The 21136-nt window shown below is 55.3% G+C and overlaps 3 protein-coding genes across 17 annotated transcripts in view; 1 reads left to right on the top strand and 2 right to left on the bottom strand.

Moving 5' to 3' along the window:
* The window catches only part of LOC125388749 (cyclin-dependent kinase 11B), a 28047-nt gene extending 27129 nt beyond the window's left edge, over positions 1-918 (top strand). For all 6 annotated transcript variants that reach the window (XM_048417077.3, XM_048417061.3, XM_085690192.2 and 3 more), the window contains one exon: positions 182-918. In XM_048417077.3, the coding sequence (XP_048273034.1) occupies positions 182-464 (283 nt within the window). In that variant the 3' untranslated portion in view covers positions 465-918. The remainder of the gene's footprint in view (positions 1-181) is intronic.
* Positions 919-1202: 284 nt separating this feature from the next.
* On the bottom strand, positions 1203-5295 carry Mmp23b (matrix metallopeptidase 23B). Its single transcript, XM_048417104.3, has 8 exons — positions 3670-5295; positions 2908-3047; positions 2676-2815; positions 2439-2606; positions 1947-2111; positions 1754-1864; positions 1532-1658; positions 1203-1412 (listed from the first exon to the last, which is right to left on the bottom strand). The coding sequence occupies exons 1-8, from the start codon at positions 3820-3822 to the stop codon at positions 1238-1240; spliced, it is 1179 nt and encodes a 392-aa protein (XP_048273061.1). The 5' UTR covers positions 3823-5295; the 3' UTR covers positions 1203-1237.
* A 115-nt stretch (positions 5296-5410) lies between these two features.
* Positions 5411-20281, bottom strand: Mib2 (MIB E3 ubiquitin protein ligase 2). 10 transcript variants are annotated; one of them, XM_048416997.3, is made up of 21 exons: positions 20052-20281; positions 19641-19761; positions 18110-18266; positions 17215-17335; positions 11565-11834; positions 11308-11479; positions 10268-10374; positions 9979-10173; positions 9712-9854; positions 9483-9590; positions 8553-8657; positions 8084-8455; positions 7861-8009; positions 7603-7759; positions 7336-7496; positions 7091-7217; positions 6764-6997; positions 6226-6404; positions 5959-6146; positions 5813-5878; positions 5411-5723 (listed from the first exon to the last, which is right to left on the bottom strand). In XM_048416997.3, the coding sequence occupies exons 5-21, from the start codon at positions 11809-11811 to the stop codon at positions 5485-5487; spliced, it is 2949 nt and encodes a 982-aa protein (XP_048272954.1). In that variant the 5' UTR covers positions 11812-11834; positions 17215-17335; positions 18110-18266; positions 19641-19761; positions 20052-20281; the 3' UTR covers positions 5411-5484. The 10 variants fall into 10 exon arrangements, 9 of the variants coding, with proteins under 9 accessions (XP_048272954.1, XP_085546317.1, XP_048272973.1 ...); XM_085690191.2 differs by lacking the exon at positions 17215-17335 and adding an exon at positions 12418-12502; XM_048417016.3 differs by lacking the exon at positions 17215-17335 and having other exon boundaries at positions 8084-8217; positions 8293-8455; positions 20052-20280.
* Positions 20282-21136: the final 855 nt, after the last annotated feature.

Below are 21136 nucleotides of genomic sequence, written 5' to 3'. Positions count from 1 at the left end.
GCTCCAGACTGATTTCTCTTGCAGACCTGCCAGAAGCCCCCAGAATACCAGGTTGTAAGAGACGCTGAGGCCCAATGGGTCTCATCTTCCTTCTCAACCGAGCCCCACAAGTTTCCACCAAGAGGCTTGGCTCTGTCTGTGATGGCCGTGTGTGCCCTGATCTCTATGTCATTCTCTTCAGGTTCCTGACCTACTACCCCGGGAGGAGGATCAGTGCAGAAGACGGCCTGAAACACGAGTATTTCCGAGAGACTCCCCTGCCCATTGACCCGTCCATGTTCCCCACATGGCCCGCCAAGAGTGAGCAGCAGAGGGTGAAGCGAGGCACGAGTCCACGGCCCCCCGAGGGCGGCCTGGGCTACAGCCAGCTGGGTGACGATGACCTGAAGGAGACAGGCTTCCACCTCACCACCACCAACCAGGGAGCTTCAGCTGCTGGCCCTGGCTTCAGTCTCAAGTTCTGAGGTCAGATTGACTGACCTCGGCCAGCTAGATTGGTGACAGGCAGACCTGAATCAGGGCAACTTTTTTTTTTTAATGTTGTTTGTTTTGGGGTGGGTTGACAATTTGTAGAATTAAATCACATTTTTCCTTCTGGAAAGGAAAGAGTTTTCAGAGTTGTCTAACTTGCCTCGTGAAGAAGGGTGAGCATCTGTAGGCGCCTGAATAGATGGCCCACCCCTCCACGTAGTAAGGCCCTGTCTGGAGCCGAGCTGGAGTTGTCTGCTTGTCGGTCTGGGAGACTGGTGGCTTGTGTGCGATGCGTGAGGCAGCCTGCATCTCGCTGGAGTAACTAAGCCAGACCCATCCACCACAAACTTTGACTCTCAGAACCAGGTGTGGGACAACTTTAGCCACAGTGGGTTTTTATACATGAGGTTGTTAGATGTTTTAAGTAGTAAACTATTCTTGGAGGAAGCTTTTGTATGTCGTCTTTTCCCCATCATGCTGGCTCCCAGGTGGGCCCTAAGTGCTTGTGACTGCCTGGGGCCCCTACCTCTGTCCACGCTGATCCTCAGCCTCTCCACACTGAAGCCTCACCAAGGGCCCACACCCCTCTTGCACACCCTAGGGGTGCTGTTGACCCCTGGGTTTCATTTTACCCCACTGCTCCAGGGGCCAGGTGGGTACTGACCCCAGCACTCCCACATCCAGATGGCAGAGGCTGGCCTTCCCTCTTCCCATGAAACAGCACAGAGACATCAGAGAGAAAGTGCTTTATCTGCTATTAGCAGGCTCAGCTCCTCAGTCGCACGCGCCAGGAGTAGGTAGTGAGCACACGCTGGTGCCGGCGCACCACACATGTGTAGGTGCCTTCGTTGACTGCGTTGGCAATGATGCTCAGCTGTGCCTCGCCCAGGGCCAAGTAGCCAGGGTAGGAGAACTCCAGGGGCTCCTGGTCCTTGTACCAGCTGCAGGGGGGAGGTTCTTGCATCCCTACCCATGCCAAGGGCCCCAAGATATACCCCCCGGGGCACCCCAGGCAGCCCCAAGCCCCTCTGGCCATGCCTGCCCAGTGCTGTTCACTCACTATACTTTGCCCTTCTTGCGTAGGATCTTCTGCCCACAGTGGAAGGTCATGTTCCTGCCCTCTTTGACCAATCTCGTTTTCATTCTGGTGGGTGGTGTGGTGGTGGCCACAGTGGGGAATGGGAATTCTGCTCGGAGAATGGTGAAATGCCAGGTCAGTGCTTAGCCCCATCAAACCAGGCTCACAAGAGCTCCCACCCAACCCCATCTGAGCCTCGGTCACCATAGCAGAAGTCACAGCTTCTGGGGCAGAGCCTCTTCATGAGCCTCTGGTGGGTATCGCAGAATCCCTTTCGTGCCCAGGATGTACACCCAAAAAGCCGGTCCAGGCAGCCTAACAGGAGAGCAAGGCAGCAAGGCTCAGAGCTTGCCTAGAGCCCCTCCCACCTGACACCCACCTGCTCCAAGGTACTCACCATAGAGTCGGTGTAATCCCCACAGCTCATCCTGGGACAGTGCCTTCCAGCCCCTCAATGTGGCGTTGATGTGCATGAGTGCCTGCTCTTGCTGTGAGTGCATCAGTCCCAGCGCATGGCCAATCTCGTGCGCCGCCACGTGCACCAGGTCTGTGAGCCATACACCTGTGGGCCTCATGGTTAGTGCTTGGGAGCCCTCAGCCCTTCCGCTCTAGGAGGCCGAGCGCTGATGGGGAAGCCCAGCTGCAAGTCACCCTTAGCCCACAGCCAAGGAAGATAAGTTTGTTCCCGGCCTAGGCTGTGAGCTTGGCCCTCCGGAATGCAACTCCAGCTCCCTCTCCAGCCGCTTGGGGGAGGGGAGGAGGAGGGAACGGGCCTGTGAGAACCTGAATTCCTCTCAAATATTCAGCCCCAGGAAATCTTTCCTGCCCCCAAAGACCTCTGTAGCCCACATGGTGGAGAGAATGAGGCCAGACCAAGGAGTTGGATCACCTTTCTTCCAGCTGTAGCGCGTGGGGCCCAAGACCCAGTACTCGCTGTCATCAAAGTGAATGCCCCCGTGGGGTGGGAAGAAAGCGTGGGCCAGTTCACCTGTGGGGCCATCAAAGCAGTGGTGCAGGGCAGAGACCATGCAGTCGGTGTGATTGACTGGGTAGAAACCTAGGAAGACAAGGCTGCGGTCAAACCTGTGGGGACTAGGGGCGGGGCGGGAGTGCTTCAGTCACCCACCTATCTGGAGGTCGCTGGGATGCTCGGGGGCCACTTCACGGAAGCGGAACGGAGAAACATCACTCCACATGCGAAAGGCAGCAGCCAGGCCCTTCCTGGTCTCCTCCGGGTTTATAAGGTTCCGGGGAAAGGAGAGAATCCTGGGGGTGGCGTATTGAGAGTTAATGTCGGCAGGAGGCAGTGTCTGCGGTATGGCCGGACCACCTGCCCTCCTTCCCGGCCCGGCTGGCACCTGTAGGTGAGATTGAAGTGGTTCCAGCGCAGCCTGGCCGGTGTCAGCGTGTACCGGCGTCTTCGGGGTACCGGTATGGTCAACGAGCTGGGGACCTGGACAGTGGAGACCCCTGAAGGGTCTGGTGCGTCCACATTTCTCTTCAAGGGGAAAAAAGTGGATTTGAGGAGGCAGGAGAAAGAGTCTGTGGTTCCCAAAATAGTTGCTGAAAGCTGACTTGTTAGGCAATGGAGTGGAGGAAATTGCGAATAAACCCTGGGGGTTTTCGCTTTTCCCACACTTAATGAGTTGCTTTTACTCCCCACCCTGGTGCAGGGAGCTTTGAGAGTGGAGAGTTCAAAGCCAGACTAGTCTACGGACTGAGTTCCAGGACAGCCAAGGCTACACAGAAAAACCCTGTCTCCAAAAGAAAAAAAAAGGGGGGGGGGAGGGGGTGTTGTTCAGAGCTACATGAGGCAGGCTTGGTGGTGCGTGCCTTTAATCTCTGGAGGTGGCGGTGGTCTACAGAGGCCAGCCTGGCCTACAGAGCGAGTTCCACAAATAAATCTACACAGAGAAACCTTGTCTCAAAAAAATAAATAAATAAAATGAATAAAAAGTCACTGAGAGTTGGCAGAGCTGGAGACGGACGCTGCCTCCCACCAGCGACCCCTGGACACACTGATTGAGGATGCCTGGAACTAAGGACTCACACGCAGGCCCACACACCCCCTTACAGATGGGCCCACTGATTGACAGACCCTCAGATGCGAACCAGCTCACCGCTGCACTCCAGGCGGTCTCTGCCGGCGCCCATGGCCACTCCAGCAACACCAGCGCAGAAAGAAAGCACAACCCGCTCAGGACAGCCCCGAACCAGCGGCCCTGTTGTACAGCACCCGATACCTCCAGATGGACGCAGGCTGGGCAGACCATGGCAGACTTGCTGTCGGGTTCAGGGCCACAAGGGGTAGCGCGACGCAGGGACTTGGGCCGCAGAGTTGGGGCGGAGTGGGAGGGGGGGGTTGGCGACGAGCGGCTCGAGTTACAGCCCCATCGTGGGGCGAGGACCCGGCGCTGGCCTGTGAAGTGAACCAGCTGTCCCGTTCGGAACGATCCTCATCCCTTAGGGGGTTCCAGGAACCAGGTCTTAGGGTCGGTGACAGTGGCCAGAACGCCCGCCGAAGGATGGGGGGTGTCTATCAGGACGGGAGAAACGGCTAGGAACAAGTAAGGCGCCAGGGCTCAGATTTGGGGAAGGGGCATCAATTGCTCCCCATGCCCACCTTGTTGGGGCTGAATGACCTTTTGGCTTTTCCCCCTCACAATGAGTCCGCGAGGGAAATCTCGGTTTTGGTCCCCGCAGTGCCTGAGTGGAACCAGCACACAGAGAGAGGGGAGTGCAGAGGCAGGGGACGTGGCAGTGAGAATGCGGTGGCTGAGCGGGCAGATGGGGGAGACTGCAGTAGGGAAGGGAGCTCAGGAAAGACAGGAAGACAGGGCGTAAAAGGTTTGTGGGGGTCCTTAGGACATCTGAGAAGGGATCTACTTGGTGCAGAAGGTGCTCTCGTTGGACCTGAGCGGGAGGTCTGGGGAGAGTGCCAGGACCCTGAATTTCTGCTCAGGCTCAGAGGGGAGGGGGTTACGAAAACAAAATCAGGCACTCACTGTGGTGGTCTGGTTGGGTTCTGGCTTGTGGGGTAGGTTAGGAGTGATGGTCCGAGCCCTGAAGGGTCGACCTGGCAGCCGGTGGCTGTATTGGGTGTGCGCCAAATGAGCGAGCATGGCATGGCAACTCAAATCATGCCAGGCCCAACTAAAATCCCCCCGGGGGGCGGGGAGCAGACTGGGTGGGTGAGACACGGAGAGCAGGGGGTGAGAGCCCGGCTGAGGAAGGAGGGGCTCCCAGCCAGACGCCTTGTCCCTCCCTGTTTTCCATGCCGGCTTTGGACCCTGGGTGACAGCAACAATGTACTAGCCAGCAGAGTCAGCGCCAAGCTGCCCGGAATAGCTGTGCTGGAAGTTCTTGAAAAGCGTTAGCCATCTGCCCTCCTTTCATTACTAAGTATTTGTTCCAACAAGTGGACCCTTTCTTGCGTCTCCCCTCTGCCCCTGCTCAACTGCCAAGAGCTTGGCGGCCTCCTATCCTTTCACTCCTAAGCCAGGACCCTCTGAAAGGGGAGACTGCTTTGGCCAAAATCCAAATCGTCTAAGTTCCGCCCCAGGCGGGGGCGGAGGAAGGGACGAGCACAGGAGCCGAAGCAAGTAGGGTGGGCCCCCTATAGGGGCGAAAATAGGGCCACCCTAAGCCTTTTGGAGCACCGTGTGGGCTCCGGGACCCTCTTATGTCAAACCACAGCAAGATCACTGTAAGTGGCCTGGACGACAACCAGTGAGCGTTCCTGACCTACAGGCAGCCTGGGGCTTCATGGTGTATGTGTTTTGGGGGTGGGGAGAGTTTGCTGGGAATGGTGAGGATAGCTGGGGCCTGCCCAGCATCGCTAGGCAAGGAGCAGGCAGCAAAGTCCGAGAATGTTTTTATAAAATACACGTGTTTTGTAGAAGGGTCTGGGATCGGCCACGGTGTGCTGAATGCTCTCACACGAAGATCTGAATGCGGTCGCGGATGGGCTGGCGGCAGATGGGGCAGGCGGTGAGCGCGGCGCCACAGGGCGCGCATGCTCCGTGGCCGCACTGGAACACTAGGCGGATGTGGCTGTCGATGCAGATGGGGCAGGTGATGCGCTCCTCCATCTGCCGGTAGCGGCTCTGGAGCTCCTCCACCAGCTGCCGAGGAGGACCGGGTACCTGGATGGTGTTTACCACCTCTGAGCCATCTGTGGGGTGAAGTGAGTGGGCGTCAGCCACAGCAGGTGTGAAGATTGGGTTGGGCAAGGAGAGCCTGCTCCAAGCCCCTCCCACACACCTGGGCGCAGCTTCTTGCTGATGGCCACCTGGCACCTGATGCACTTCTTCATCCTCCTAGCGCACTCTGCCAGCAGGGGCAGCTTACAGTTAGTGGGGCCGGAAGAGGCAGCCGGGCCACCCAGGGCCTCCACAACCTGCACTCACCCTCACACACGGTGCGATGCTGACACGGCGAGAACAGAACCAGCAGTGCCAGCTCCGAGCACACCAAGCACTCGGCAGCTTCTGGCCCTGCCGTGCCAGACACATGCAGGTTCGTCACGGTGTTAGGGGTGCTCAGCACGTGCCGGGGGCCCGGGGGCACACCCCCACCGCCACCTGCCTGTCGCTCCCTGCAGTTGGAGGAGGGGGCTTGAAAGGACCCGGTGGCCTTAGCAGTGCCCCCCCTCCACACCCCCATTTTGGGCTCACCGGAAGCGCTGGGCACAGCCCTGCAAAGCCTTGAGCACTCGGCCTTCCGTGGCCAGGTCCAGTGGGCTCCTGCCACGGTGGTTTGCGTAGCTCACGTCAGCACCCTCCAGTGCCAAGAAGCAGGCCACTGCTGCGCCTACGGTCAACTCTGTGCTGCCTGGGAGGCCTGAGGCCTGTAGCTGAGTGGCAGAACGTACAGATAAGGGTGGACACCCACACGGACTTGAGGAAAGCCTCTGCTGGCCCCAGGCTGACCCAGAAATCTGAACACACACACCCCTTTCTGGGCTAAGGCTTCTGGTTCTAGCAAGAGTGGAGAGGACAGGCTCCAAAAGTACCCTTCGCTGGGTAGGTGTAGAAACTCTGAGACCCTTCATCCTCTCATCCCAACCAGACCCCAACCCTTTTCCAAGATTGGCCTAGATTATAGATCCTGAAACTGAAGTCCTCCAAATTGCCCCACTGTCCAGAAATCCTGGTTCCCTAGAGCACAGTGGGAAGTGAAAAATCACCCAGACCCTCCTTTCTAGCCCCTCACCCTCGACAGCAGCTGCAAGGGCCCTGGGTCCCCCCCAGCCCTGTCAGACACCAAGGGCAACAGCTGGTGCCGCTGCAGGGCGACGTGCAGGGCTGTGTCTCCCTCCTCATCCTCAGTGTTGACGCTACAGCCAGCATCCACCAGCAGCGGGACCAGCCCCACGTGGGCCTGCTGCACAGCCAGATGCAGCGGAGACTGAAGCTTCCGGTTGCGCACGTTCACATCGCAACGGCCCTGGGGAAGGGGGGGGGGGGCACGGGCTCAGTTTCCAGACCCCACCGGGTCTGGTTCCTGGCCTGTGGGTGGCCCAGGGTCCTCTGCACCCACCTCTCGGATTAGGACCTGCGCCACCTCACGGTGGTCATTCAGAGCTGCCAGGTGCAATGCAGTAAAGCCATCCTCCTTCTTGGCATCCACCAGCTGCCGTGCCCGTGCCAGAATCTTTCTGACTGCCCTGTAGGAACAAGAAGAGCTGCCCAAGGTCTTCTACAGACCTGAGTGCCCTCAATTGGGATAGCCTGGCAGTGGGTCAGAAGGCTGCAGGACAGTGATACGACCAACTCCACACTCACAGCACATGGCCCTTGAGGGACGCATGGTGCAGCAATGTAAAGCCCTGGCTATTGGTAGCAGTGACATCGATGCCAGGCACCTCGGTGAGGACTTCAACAATGCTGCTGGCACCAGCACCTGCAGAGATGGCAGAATGCAGGGGCGTGTCCGCGTGGGCATCCTGAAACAGACGGGGCTGGTCACACACGGTTGCCTTTGTCCAAGGTCAAGTTGCTTCCTTGACCTAGGGCTGGTTAGCGGCAGAGGGTCCAGGGACTCTCACTCACCGGCAAGTTGACATCACAACCACGCTCACACAAGGTCTTTACCACCTCTAGGAAGCCCCTCTGCACAGCCACGTGGAGGGCTGTGCTGCGTGTGCCATTTCGAGCATCAACCCCACATCCTGCACTCAGGAGCACCCTTGTGGCCTCAGGCTGGTTCCTACGGGAAGAAATGGGAGGATTTGGGGACAGTCTGTTATGCACACTGGCTCTAACGTTCATTCCCAAGAGGACCCACCCACCAGCCTGCCCAGGCCTCACCCCAGAGCTGCGTAGTGGAGCGCAGTGTTGCCCTCATCGTCCAGCAGGTCCACACTTGCCCTTGCCTGCAGCAGCAGCTGCACCAGCTCTACCTGGCCCAAGTAAGCAGCCACCTGTAGGGCGGTCCTGCCCTGGTTCTTGATGTCCACCTGTGCGGAAAGCCAACACGTGAATTCTAGGCCCTGTCCCCGCTGGCTATCCAAAGGGTGCGGTGGAAGCTTGCCTGCTCCGGGTGCCTTCGCAGTACATCCAGAGCCCGGGCTACGTTTCCCAGTGCAGCCTCTACTACCAGCCTCCCTGGATGCTCTGGATCACTCTTCTGGGTCCGAAGCTTGTCCAGGGCCACACTCAGTGAGCCTGGGGGCAGGGTTGAGGTAAGTGCCGGCCGGGGGCTGCCCTTCCTCCCACCGGCCACTGAGGCTGATGCCGCACTTCTGTTCTCTCTGGCACGCTCAGCCACGTCCAAGTTGGTGTCTTCCTCGGGCCGGTAGGCCACTAGGCACGATGGGCTAAAGGTCCACCGTTGACCGCCGACCGCCACACGCAAGTTTCCGTCTCCAAACACCTTCAGCACTTTCCCCACGCGACCCAGGGCCTGGGGAGAGGTGGGGGGTCACAACAGGTTGGAAGTGGAACAGACAGCGGGGGGGGGGGGGCGGACAAACGTGGTGACAGCAGATGGTAAGACTCACAGGAGCCATGTCATCTGTCCATTCGCCATGTCCAGCCTGGAGTCGCTTCACAGTGTCAAGGTCATCGATGACCCGGACCACATCACCCACCCAGAAGCTGTTGTGCTAAATGACAGAGAAGCAGGTAAGGGGATTCCCCCCGCTACTTCTGTCTACTCAGGATCATGCAAGAGGGCGCCTCCTGCTCCAGAGGGCAAGCAGATCTAACCTTGACCCCAATTCCTGCCTCAAGTACAACCAAATGGCCTGGCTGGTCAAGGGGCTCAAGTGACCAAATCAGCCCTGGGTGGCCAGCCTGAGCCACAGGGCAGGGGGTAGCAGCAGACCAGACCAAAGCCAGCTCTAGAGATATGTGAAGGCCTAGACCTGTTTCCAGGGCAGCAGGGACAGGGCCAGGAGGGAGAGTAAGGCCTGTTTGGGGAGGGGGGGTCCTGCGGGGAATCTATGCCTATGACCTATGCATTTGTGTACAGAGCGAAAGCATAAACGTTGCCTGTCCTGAAGAATTCTCCTTTGGGTTCAGGTAAATGCACCCTCTGCCCTACTCTGTGTCCCTGCCTGGACAGCCCCACCTATCTGGCTCACAGTCCAGGTTTCCAAACAGCTTTCACAGAATCTACCCAACCTGGTCTCCTTTGGCAAACCTCCACCTCTAGCCTACAACAGTACCTTCCTTTTGTTCTCAGGACAGAGACCCTGGCCCAGGGGTTCTAGTCTAAGATGTCAGTACTTCACTCTTCTGTGTGCTTCACACTGGTTCCCTTCCTGGCTTACCTTACCTCCACCCACCAGGCCCTCCCCTTCCCGCGGGTCACAGTCTTAATTGGAAGGCTGGTGCCCTAGTCCTGCCTAAGCATTCCCAAGACTGAACCGGCACATGGAAGGAGTTAGAGAAGCAGTAAGTGGGGCTCAGCCCAGCCCCCTAGGCACCTTGGTGAGAGCCCCAGGGTGGAAGGTCCAGCGGGTCTCGTGGTTGAACTGCACACGCACGTCCCCACGGTCTGTGATGCGGTGCACGGTGCCCATCTGTCCGATAAACTGTGGCGGGTCACGGAGGCTATGGCTGGGTCAGGCTGGACTCTCGGGGCAGGAAGAGGGATGGGGTCCAAAGGACTCGGGGAGGAGGGTACATGGGGACTCAGCAGAAGAGATGGCTCACCTCCGCCATCCTAGGGTTCCAGCCACCGTGGCCTTCTTGCATGTCCCTTAGGACATCTGTGTCCAGCAGACACTTGACCTTGTCTCCACGCTGGAAGGGCTGGCCATCGACACTCACCCTGCGCTGCAGCTCTGCCGGTTTGCCTGGGGGAGGGTGGCAGGCTAGGTCTCAGGAAGCAACCTGCCCCCCACCCCCGTCAGGACAGGACAGGGTAATATGGGTACAGCCGGGGCAGGAGGGCAGCTGGTGACATGGCCAGCACCATACCGAGCTTCGGGAGGTGCTCCTTGTAGTAAAAGCCGCCAGCTGCCTCCCCAACACACTTGAGGTCCACCTTGCCCTTGTGGCCCACGCGGTACACGTTGGTGGTCCCATCTGCCCACGTCACGCTAGCCACACTTCGGCCTGTCTCCACATCCCAGCCACGAATGTCCACCACGCGGCCTGTCTTCCCTTCCCCGCCTGGGAAGACAGGACGTACACCAGCAGGCAAAAGTGCCTCATGGCTGAGCCATCACCAGTTTCGCCTCCCTGTCTTTCTCTGGCCAACACTCACCGTCTTGGGAGCCCCACTCCCAGTCGGGACCTCGGACCACTTTTGCTCCCTGAAAGATGCCCCTTAGTGGGATTCGAGGGAGGCCCTGTCGGGGACTCAGTGAGACCCTGCAAGAGAATGAATCCTGAGCCATGAAGAGTGATATGATGGCCAGATCTTGCACCGGCCACCCTGTCCCTCTATCCTAAAAGGTCTGTAGAACAGGTATTCTGGATCCCGACTAAACTGCTGTCCTTGAATGGCCTTCCCAGTCGGCCTCCACACTTTGGGAAAGGGAACAAGCTATTCAGTGTCTCTGGGTTCAGATGCCTTCACTAGTACCAGGCTGGGAAGGGACCTAAGGGGACTCTCGGAGCAGTCTATGTGATCAGTCCATGTCTGCAGCTTTTAAGGCAAGCAGGGGCAGGGCCCGGCCCAGAGGAATGAAAGCGCTTATCTGGTCACCAGCACAGACGGCCGCCCTGACCTCATGCTGGCCAGAACTCTACTACACTGCTCTCCACACAGCAACGATCAGGAGACACAGAGAATAAAGGGTGGGACCCGAGTGCCTTCCCAAGTCTTCCCTCCTTATCTCTCTGCATCAGGCCAGGGCCACTCCCGGCTGGACCTACGGCCTGGCACCTAGGGTGAGCTGCCCACTGGCAAGCCTCCTTGCCAGGCCTGGCCCCACCAGGGGGCGCTGTAGGTTTCAACAGCCACTGCTATTTACGTGGGTAACACAGAGGCCACCTTCAGTGCTTTAGGCTGCAGCTGTACTGGAGTCTGCCTGCCTGGCTTTAAGAGCGAGGTATGGGGAAGCCCCATCCACAGCACCCACTTCACCATGTGCCTGGAGGAGGCCCTCAATGAGGAATGGAGGCATGTCATTCTCAGAGCTGGAGAATCACTTGACCCTGGCTATTTTCCCAGGAAACTGCAGGGTGGGCTCGCTAGGGTACTTTTTGGAAGTAACTCAGCCAGAGGCCAGGGCCTGGCTCGATGTCAAAAGCACCACTCAGAAGGCCTCAGGGAGGTGGGCTGTGGCCTAGGGGACTCACGGGCGTGAGTGGGATGTCTCGTAGCGCTCGAAGGCGTGGGTGAGGTCGTGTTTGTTGTGCATGTAGCACTGCGTACAGAGGTCATAGTCAAAGCAGACGCGGCACTTCCAACGCATGCCGCGAAGCCCGTGTTTCTTGCAGCAGTCACAGATGATATTGGGGTGACGGATACCTAGGTGCAGGGTGAGGTAAGTGAGGACCTGCTGGGTCTCCAGTCACCAGGCCAGCCCCACCCACAGCCGGGCATCACCACACACCAATTTGGGCGTTGTCGTAGAGCAGCAGGTCGTGGGCACCTTGGTAGCCAGCTCGATAGTTGGTACGTGTGCCCTGGTCCCACTGGACGACAACTGTACGGTCGGGGGTCGAGGGGCTGCCATGGCGGCCAAGCTCCACCACGGTGCCCACACCGCCCTCACCGCCATCCTGCTGGCCCCACTTCCAGTCTACTCCGCGTACCACACGCATGCCCACCTGCACACCTGCGTGGGGGTCCAGGTCCATGGTGAGTGGGGCTGTTCAGGAACCTGTAACAGAGAGCACGCTCAGTCTGTGTCAAAATGTCATACGCCAGGCTAATCACAGGACACGCCCACCACGGTGACTCTGGGAGTCACCACTGCCTGAAAGGAAGGAGCAGAAGTTGGGAACATCGTAAGTGGACAGGCACAAAGGATCAGAGACTGAACCTGGCACCGTGGCCACAGCTAGTGGGTCTGTTCCCAAAAGTCTCTGCGTGATGCTCCATCAGCATAAGTAACTTTAAAGCTAGGGGTGGACCAGTGTACAATTTAACTCCAGCACTCAGGAGGCAGAGGCAGGAGGATCTTTGTGAGTTAAGACCAGCCGGGTCTACACAGTGAGTTAAAGCTACATAGTGAGAACCTGTCTATAAAGATAAAATTAACTACCAGGCATGGTGGCATACACCTTTAATTCCAGAAGCAGAGGCAGTGAATCCCTATGAGTTTCAAGGCCAGTCCAGCCTACATAACAAGTTCCAGGACAGTCAGGACTACACAGAGAAACCCTGTCTCAAAAATTGTTTAATTAATTAAAAATAAAGCTAATAAACTAGATGGTGGTGGCACATAACTTTAATCCCAGTACCTGGGAGGCAGATGCAGGCGGATCTCAGTGAGTTCAAGGACAAAGCAAGTTCCAGGACAGCCAGGACTGTTAACACAGAGAAACCCTGTATCAAAAAATCAAAATAAATAGGCCATCCACTTTAAGAAGCAAAGACTGGGCTGGAGAAATGGCTCAGAGGCTGGGAGCACTGGCTGCACTTTCAGAGGTCCTGAGCAATTCCCAGCACCACATGGTGGCTCACAACTGTCTAAAATAAAATCCGGTGCCTTCTTCTAGCCTGAAGGCATATATGCAGGCAGAACACTGTACACATAATAAGTAAATCTTTAAAATAAAAAAAGAAGCAAAGACTACTTTTCTGTGCAGCTCAGTGATATGTGGGACTAAATTAAAGAACTGTAGTTGATACCATAAAGTAACTGGACATATAACCACGTGAGAGAAGATGCTTGCAGTATTCACAATCCACAGAGAACTACCTCAAGTGTATATGAAAATGCCAGACAAGCTGGGAATGGGTAAGACAAGATTCTCTGCTCAAAGGATAGGGCAGTAAAGTCACATAACATTTTAGGGACTGTCTCTAGTTCAGTGGTGGTGGTACTGCCTTTAATCCCAGCACTTTAATCCCAGGGAGGCAGAGGCAGGTGGATCTCTGTGAGTTCAAGGCCAGCCTGGTCTACAGAGCAAGTTACAGGACAGGCATAAGCTACACAGAGAAGCCCTGCCTTGAAAACAAAAAACAAAACAAAAACAAAAAAGAAAGGAAGGAAGGAAGGCAGGCAGGCAGGCAGGAAGGAAGACGGACAGACTCTGACAGGGATGCCTGCACTATGACAAGCCGTCATTTCTCATCTTATTTAAGCACAGGCCCTGAAGCAGGGGACTGCTTAGAATGAACACCACAGTCCTGGTCCAGGACACATGCGCAGGCTTCACTTAATCTGGGTGCAGCTGAAGACTTATTACAGGGTCCTGTCAGCTCCAGCTGGGGCTCAATGGCCCTACTCAGTCATGGAACAGAGGTCAGATTGCTAAGTGAGCAACAAGAGGAAGACAGCACACACCAGTCTTCTGCCTGGGCCCTCTTCCAGGACCCCTGTCTTTCCCCAGACTGACAGTCTCCTGGCCTGTCCAGTTCAAGAAGCATTCTCCACTCTCCACCATGAAGCCACAGGTGGGCAGTAAGGAAGACCAGTAGCCCTGCCTGGCCACATACATCGGCTGAAGACTGAGTATCTGGAGCTGATGGTAGTGGTCTGAGCACCACAGGCTGTTCCAGAGCCAAGCACAGGAAAATAATCCAGCATCACTCAATCATGTTGTGCACGGGGAACTACTACACACAGACTCTGGGTCCACATCTCACCGTATTCTCAGGAGCATGAGTCTCCCGGCCAGCATAGCCTTGTACAGATTTTTTAAGATTTTATTATTTTATGTGTATGAGTGTTTTGCTGCATTTATCTACACCACATGGGTGCAGTGCCAGGAGAGGCCAAAAGAGGGCGTGAGAGTCCTTGTGGCTGGAGTTAGTGACTGAGAGTCATCATGTGGATGCTAGGGATTGAGTCTGGGGGTCTTCTGAAAGGGCAGGCGGCATTCCTAACCTCTGCGTCAGCTCCAGGTCCCTTTTGCAATTCTTATTCCTGTACACAGGCCCAGGACTGCGAGGACCACAGCAAAAACAGGCAGTTCACCTGGCTCAGAGACTATGAAGATCCTTCCTACACAGCTGGGCTCTGTGCACCAGGGGATCCCCTCATCCTTCCAAGGACCTTGTCTGTCTTCTGTTTGGCTCACTCCTCTCCATGAACTCTAGAGTGCCTGCTAAGATGGGGCAACAGGGCCTGGTGCCAGGGTAAATCCCACCTTCTTCCTCTGTCTACAGGAAGAAAAACCCACAAAGAGGCCTCTTGGTGAGAATGTTCAAAACTGGCACTGGTGAGCCCCAGACTAGGGGGATCTGTGGTCAGCTAGTCATGGCAGCTGGCTCTGCTCCTCTACGGTCTGTATAACATACCTCCTGCATTGTTACCTGTCTCTATACAACTCCCTTTGATCAGGCACTTTAGTCCCAAAAGTTTTGGAGGACAGCCACCAAGTCCTTTCGCTGCCACACGGTTAGTCTAACTAACCGCGTCTAGTTAGACCCAGCCTTGCCAGAATCAGCAATGACTGAATAGCTAGGATGGGTGAGACACAAAAAAGTAAGGAGAGTAGAGAGAGCTTGCACTTGGCTCCTATAATAACCACAAATTCTGTGGTTTTGATGGCCCAAATGGCCCAGGTCCCATACACCCAAACACTGCATCCTCACTGCAAGTCAGACATCAAGTGGTGCCTCACTTTGAGTGGCTCAGGTACAAGACAAAGAACAAGGGTCCACTGCCCCTCCCTTATAATGGCCATGGCTGTACTACTGGGGGCTATCCTAGAGGGAAGCCCCCTTCCCTAGCCAAACAACTCCTTACTACGTGATCTTCAAAGCTCCTAGCTTGGCCATCTCCTAGGCCCTTGCTGTCCGTTCAGATTCTCTCCTAAGAACGTAAGCACTCCTAAGCTAGGCCTCTCCATCACCCCCAGCATCCTCTATCCAGAGACCTCCTTTGTACACAGGACTGAGGCAAGGGGAGACTGACAGTGGCCTTGGGCACAGTGGTGGGACCGTTCTTCAGAGACCAAGGCTCTGCCTCTGCCAGGATGCTGATCCACACTGGAACTAGATAAACCTTCCTTCCTGTCAGCAGAGTTCATCACAGCTAGGAAGACCTGTTTAGCCAGATCAAGGCTTGCTATAAGAGAGTCTTAGACTCTCAACAAAAGTAGGCAGACAGATTCAACTGGTAGCTTTGATAGCAGGGGAATCCCTGACAGCCATCCCCTGGACCTGGCCAGCACTGCAATAAAAGGGTAGAAAAGTCAAACCAGGCATGGAGGTGCACACTTGTAATTCTTGCATTTGTGAGGCTGAGACAATAGGCTCTCAAATACAAGTCTGCTCAGGGCAACGCAGCAAGACCTTATCTCAAAAGAGAGAGGGAAGAAAGGAGGAGGAGGAGGAAGAGGAGGAGGGTCCTCCTGTGGTCACTCTAGAGCTGTGAGGCATGCCTCTGTTTCTGAGACTAGCCTTTCAGCCACAGATGATCTACAGGATAATGGCTGGACTTGATACTGAACCTTTTACAGACATGGAGTAGGGTGGGCTTCAAACATACCAACAAGCATAGCCCGTGTGCCCCTGTCTTCAGGAGAATGGACAGAGGTTATAGAGCTCAGGTGGAGGGTACTCCATATGGAGTAGCAGGAATGCAACCAGGCACTCCCGACTGTCACTGGTCTTCATTGACCAGCATCGACATCACCATCATGCCTGGTTAAGCAAGCTCTCCTCATCCCTGGCCAGTGCACTTCCAGTCTCAAGAGCAGGCCAGCAAAATCAGAACACAACCAGATAGAACAGAGAGAGGGCTTTCTGCCCAGAACCAGTACCTCAATGCCTAAGACTGCCCTGCAGGAGCAAAACTGTGGGCCATAGACGAGAGTCAATACACAGCTGCTCTCATAGGCTTCCCTCTATCACTGGGCCACGTGAACACTAAGAGCGCCCAATACTGGTGGTACGTGCAAACTGGAAGCCTATGTTCACCCCCCCACTACCTGTACCCTGGAGGTCTTACGGTCTTTGCTTTGGAGGCTGCGCTCTCCCCCTCATCTTTCAAGGTATTATCTGACTGGGGTCTCCTTACCTGAGCTGGGTCTCTGGGAATGTCCCCTCCAAACATAGTTATTGTATGTATTGTATTGTATTGTATTGTATTGTATTGTATTGTATTGTATTACAGGAGACAGGGTTCCTGTCATACACAAAAACAGCTGGATACAGCATTCTATGGAACTGTTAGAAGACCCAGTGGCTTTCTCTCCCTTCTCTCTCCAGGCACCCCTGCCTGGTCTCTATTACCAACCTACCATTAGCATCCCGTTCCTTAGCCTGTGATACCCCTATCAGAACAGAGAAGTTCACCAGGAGTTCATGGACGGGTGGGTGGCTGACACAGAACAAAGTAAGATGACAGAGACAAGATCTAGACAGACTACAGGAAGGTTTCCAGTTTGGACTCAGGTCTTGTTTTCATCCATCTAGGAGGCCTCCCTCTTTGGATGGCACAGGCCCCTGACCACAGTGAAGGGGCCTGTCTACCTCATGATTAACAGAGAGTGTGTGTGGGGGGAGGGGGGCGAGTCAACTTCAGAGTCCAATTTTCTGACAAAGGTCTCATCCCTTGAGCTTACTAGGCCATCGACCAAGCACTACAAGGCCCAGGGCAGAGTCAAGAGGGAAGCTGGCCTCTAGCATCCTGGGTACAGCACCAGGCCAGAGAATGATGAATCTACTGTACCAAACCTCTGGACAAGCCCACGAAGAGGCCTGCATGCCTGAACGGTACCTTATGCTCACGCTAGCCATTCTGCAAACCTCAGGAGAGTCTATGCCCAGGGTCCCTGGAGAGAGAAACCCCTGAAGAAAGGCAGGACTGGAGGCCTGTCTTGAAGATGGACAGCCACCTCCTCTGGGATCCATGCATCCTCCAGGGAACTTACTCCCACTGCCCTTTTCTTGATCTTCCCCTGCAGCGATAGCTAATCCTGGTATCAACTTGACGACCCCTGGAATTCACTAAAACCCAAGCAGCTGGGCACACCTATGAGGGATTTTCTTAGTTAAATCATTTGAAGTGGGAAGACCCATTTTTAATCTGAATCTTCTGAGCCGGGAAGATCCACCTTTACAAAGCCATGCCTCTTGCCTACCTGCCCTTGATAATCAATTCACCAGTATTAGAGCCCACTTCTTCATGATTTCAACATATACTGGACACCAGCTGAGACATCCAGCCTCGTGGACAGAACAACTACTGGATTCTTGGACTTTCTGTTAGGAGAAAATCATTGCTGTAAAGCTAGAGCACAGCCTGTAAGGTTCTCTCTCTCTCTCTCTCTCTCTCTCTCTCTCTCTCTCTCTCTCTCTCTTCCTCTCTCCCTCTCTCTCTCCCTCTCCCCCCCCCCTCTCATTTATTCTGTCAGTTGTGTTTGTCTTGAGAACCCTGACTGATACCCCTACCACAACCCCTCAACCACTACCATAGCCAGCCCTTTCCCACTGAGAAATCCTCTGCCTCAAATCTTTCATCTGCCTGCCCTAACTGACCAGGCTCATGACAAGGGGCAGTACTGTGCACCCTATGTGTCCTGAAAGCTCCCAAAGAGTGCAGAAGCCTTGCAGGAACCTTGGCCTTGTATGTGTGGAGAGGATCTAGGGTCTGAAAGCATTGTCTGGAGCTCCACTTAGTACAGCCCCAGAAGAAGTACAGTCGAAGAGCTGCAACCACTGAAGTCCAGGCATACAAAAAAACCTTTTCTTTTAAATACACATTAAATGTCACCAAACTCTGATAGACGTCATTATTCAGGATGCTGAAAACCCCAATGTGTTACGGGTACCACCATCTCAGTAGGAAATTTACCTAGGGTCAACTGACTGTTGCCTTTGCCCGAAATACTTGGCTTTGCCATCGGACATAGTCATGTCCCTGGCAAGTAGCTAAACATCCCTAGAACTGTTGCTATACATATTTACATTACAGTGGGGGGTGTCAGAGCATGAGGGCTTGGTTAACAAACATGCTTCGGCAGAACCAGAACTCACCTTAGAACACACAGAAGCCTCTAGTCAGCATCCCAGGCATTTAGTTGCTCCTTCCTGGGCCACAAATTTTCTCAGCCACCGTAACTTCCTGTGGAAGACTAGCTGCCATTGTCAGCATGGGACACAGCAAACCAAGCAGGTGGGGCAGGGAACCAGGCTGGGGAAAGACCATTTTAGAGGCAGATTTACACACAGTATTTACTACCATGCCCAGGCAGTGGTCATTGGGACTGCTGTTGCTACTAATGTTCCATCTTTTAAGAAACACACTTTTCAAACAATGTATTCTCTTGCAAGGAGGGCCCGCTTGTTCATCCCAGCTGCCCGGCTAGCTTAGCCCCCAAATAACCATATAGAAATTGTACTAATTAAAACACCGCTTGGCCCATTAGTTCTAGCCTCTTATTGGCTAACTCTCACATCTTGATTTAACCCATTTCTATTAATCTGTGTATCGCCACGTGGTAATGACTTGCCGGGAGAGATTCAGCATGTCTGACCCTGGTAGCTCTAGGGCGGTTCTCTCTCACTCTGCTTTCTTTCCCCCAGAATTTACTTCTGTCTTCTCCACTACTTAAGCTCCACCCCATCAACTAGGCCCAAGTCAGTTTTTTTTTATTCATTATCCTATAAAAGCAACACACAAACAGAAAAAAAACTCCTACACCAGTATCCCTGGCTCGCCTGGAATTCACTATGTGGTCCAGGCTGGCCTGGAATTCCTTTCAAGTGCTAGAATTAAAATCATGTATGCCCAGACAGAATTGAACATCCCTCAACAGGTCAGAAGTATCAGAACTGTGGGGCGGGGGGCGCTGTCCCTTATCATGTGAATACTTTATTGGAAAGCCCCACACAGCCATTAAAAAATTAAATCGTGTTTATTGTGAAAGTTAGCAAATTGCCTTTATTCAAATGAAGTTACATGACACTCATCTCCCTACACCTCTGGTGGCGCCTGAGACACTGCTAGACTGAAAAATGTGTGCAAAAACTGGTGCAACAGAGGCTCCTACTGGGTACAGGTGGACATCCTAGGTGCCAGTAGAACCAAACAAAGAATGTCAACCTAAGACACAGAGACCAGGAAACTGCATCTACCCTGCATCAAGACATCTGCTGGGAGACATCCATTATGGTTCAGGGGTATCATGGCTGCTAAACTCCAGGTACACTGCAGCTTGGGGTTCACCACGCTACCTAGGGCTGACCTTGGGTGGGGGAATGACATTCAGATACTTGTTGCATCAGAAGCAACAGGCCAGAGAGGAATGTGAAGATAGAAAACCTACTATAAAGAGCCAACCTTGCTCTGTCTCCAAGCCTGCTGGCTCATCTGGAGGCTTTCTGTCACCTCTGCTTTTCTCATTGGTTCTGAACCCAGAGGAGGCAGGAAGGACGATTCCTCACTGCCCAGTCCACTCAAGTACATTTAGACACAAACACAAGCCTTGACATAACCATCAGATGGGCATCTGCAACGCGAACGAACTAGACCCAAACTGTCAGGCCACCGTCATCAGGAGCTCACCTGTCTGGAGGTCCAGTGTCCCCCACCCGCCTTGAGAATCGGGCAGGAGCCCTGATGCTTGAAGATTTAGGACTGGCCTCCTCTGGGCTGACCTTCCGTGAGAGCCCCCGGAGATCCAACCCTGTGGCCAGGGGTGTGCACAGTTAACACCCGAGAAGGAAAAAGGCCGCCGCTCGTCTTAAAAAGGCTCCCAGGGGTCCGGCGGCTGGGACCCGCTGCATCACCCCCACGCACCGAGAACGCGCACCGGGCACGAGCTGTGCCCAGGGGCGAAGAATCTAAAGCCTGCTGCAAGCAAGGGCCGGGGACGCCCGCCCAAGCCACAGACCGGTCAAGCTGATCAGGCCCCCTCGGCCCCATGCCACCCACCCCGGGCGCTGGGAGGACGCCCGACCCGGCCCCCCCACTTGCCCTGAGTTTCCGTGCCCGTCGGCCCTGGAAGACCGGGCCCCGAGCAGCGCAGAGGCTGACAGCCGATCCTCGGCTCGCCACCGAGGCGCCGGCTGCACCGCGCCGTCCTCCGCCCCTCAAGAGCGCCTGGCAGGGCTGCCTATGCCGCACCAGCCCACCCGGCTGCCCCACCACAGCCCCCGACTATGGTCCCCGGCCGCCGCACAGGCTGCCGGGAGCTGTAGTTTGCGGCTCCCGGACTGGGGGCGGGGCAGACGGCTCCCAGGGGGCCCCGCGCGTGACGCAGAATGCTTCGGGCTGGGAGGCGGGGCAGACGGCTCCCCGGAGACCCCTCGCGTAGCGCTGACGGCCGGGGCGTCTATGGCCGGTGGGAGTTATGCTTGGCTAAAGAAGAAATTGGAAAAGCCCGCGTCCCCGCAAATGGGGAGAGAACGGGGTCGGCGGGAGTGGGCACTGAGGAGGCCAGAAGCGCTAAGTCGCGCCCGGAAGTGCGTCTGGGCGGAGTCCTAGTGACCCTGGTCTGCGCAGTACGTCTCCCAGGACGCTTTCCGTTGCCTTGGAGACAGAGGTTTAGCGTGACCAGCTAAGGGAGTAGGTCTCAGTTTCCATTTACTGGCAGGCGGCACCCAATTACAGGAAACGTCATAAACTGATACCACCCAGGGACAGGCCAGCATCAGAGGGGAACTATCTGACATCCCAAATATCCCCACCATTAGGTAAGCCTAAGATCATCAGATAGATGTCCTTGAGCCCAGCACGCTCCTGTGCTCCTATTCCCTTCGCCAAGACACCTCTAGACAAATGTCAGTCAATCAGGGTCTTGAACCATGAAAATGCCCTCACCTCCTACCCTGCCCCGATTGGACACTCTCCGTTCATATGCTTGCATTGGACACCCAGAGGGTCCAAGCGAGAGGTCTTTGATTTGCATACGGACTTGGACTCGTTGGCGGTCTTTGGGGGACTCTGCGATCTAGGCATAACATCAGCCGCTTTCTAGTTTGTTTACGTGGATGGTTGGTTGGTAGGCTAGTTGGTTTTTGAGATGAGTCTCACTAAATAGCCCTGGCTGTCCTGAAATT

Source organism: Myodes glareolus, chromosome 6, assembly GCF_982192425.1.
Source record: "Myodes glareolus chromosome 6, mMyoGla1.1, whole genome shotgun sequence".
In the NCBI taxonomy this organism is placed as follows: domain Eukaryota; kingdom Metazoa; phylum Chordata; class Mammalia; order Rodentia; family Cricetidae; genus Myodes; species Myodes glareolus.
Note: the sequence above shows the minus strand (reverse complement) of the source record. Positions and strands in the feature narration are given on the sequence as shown.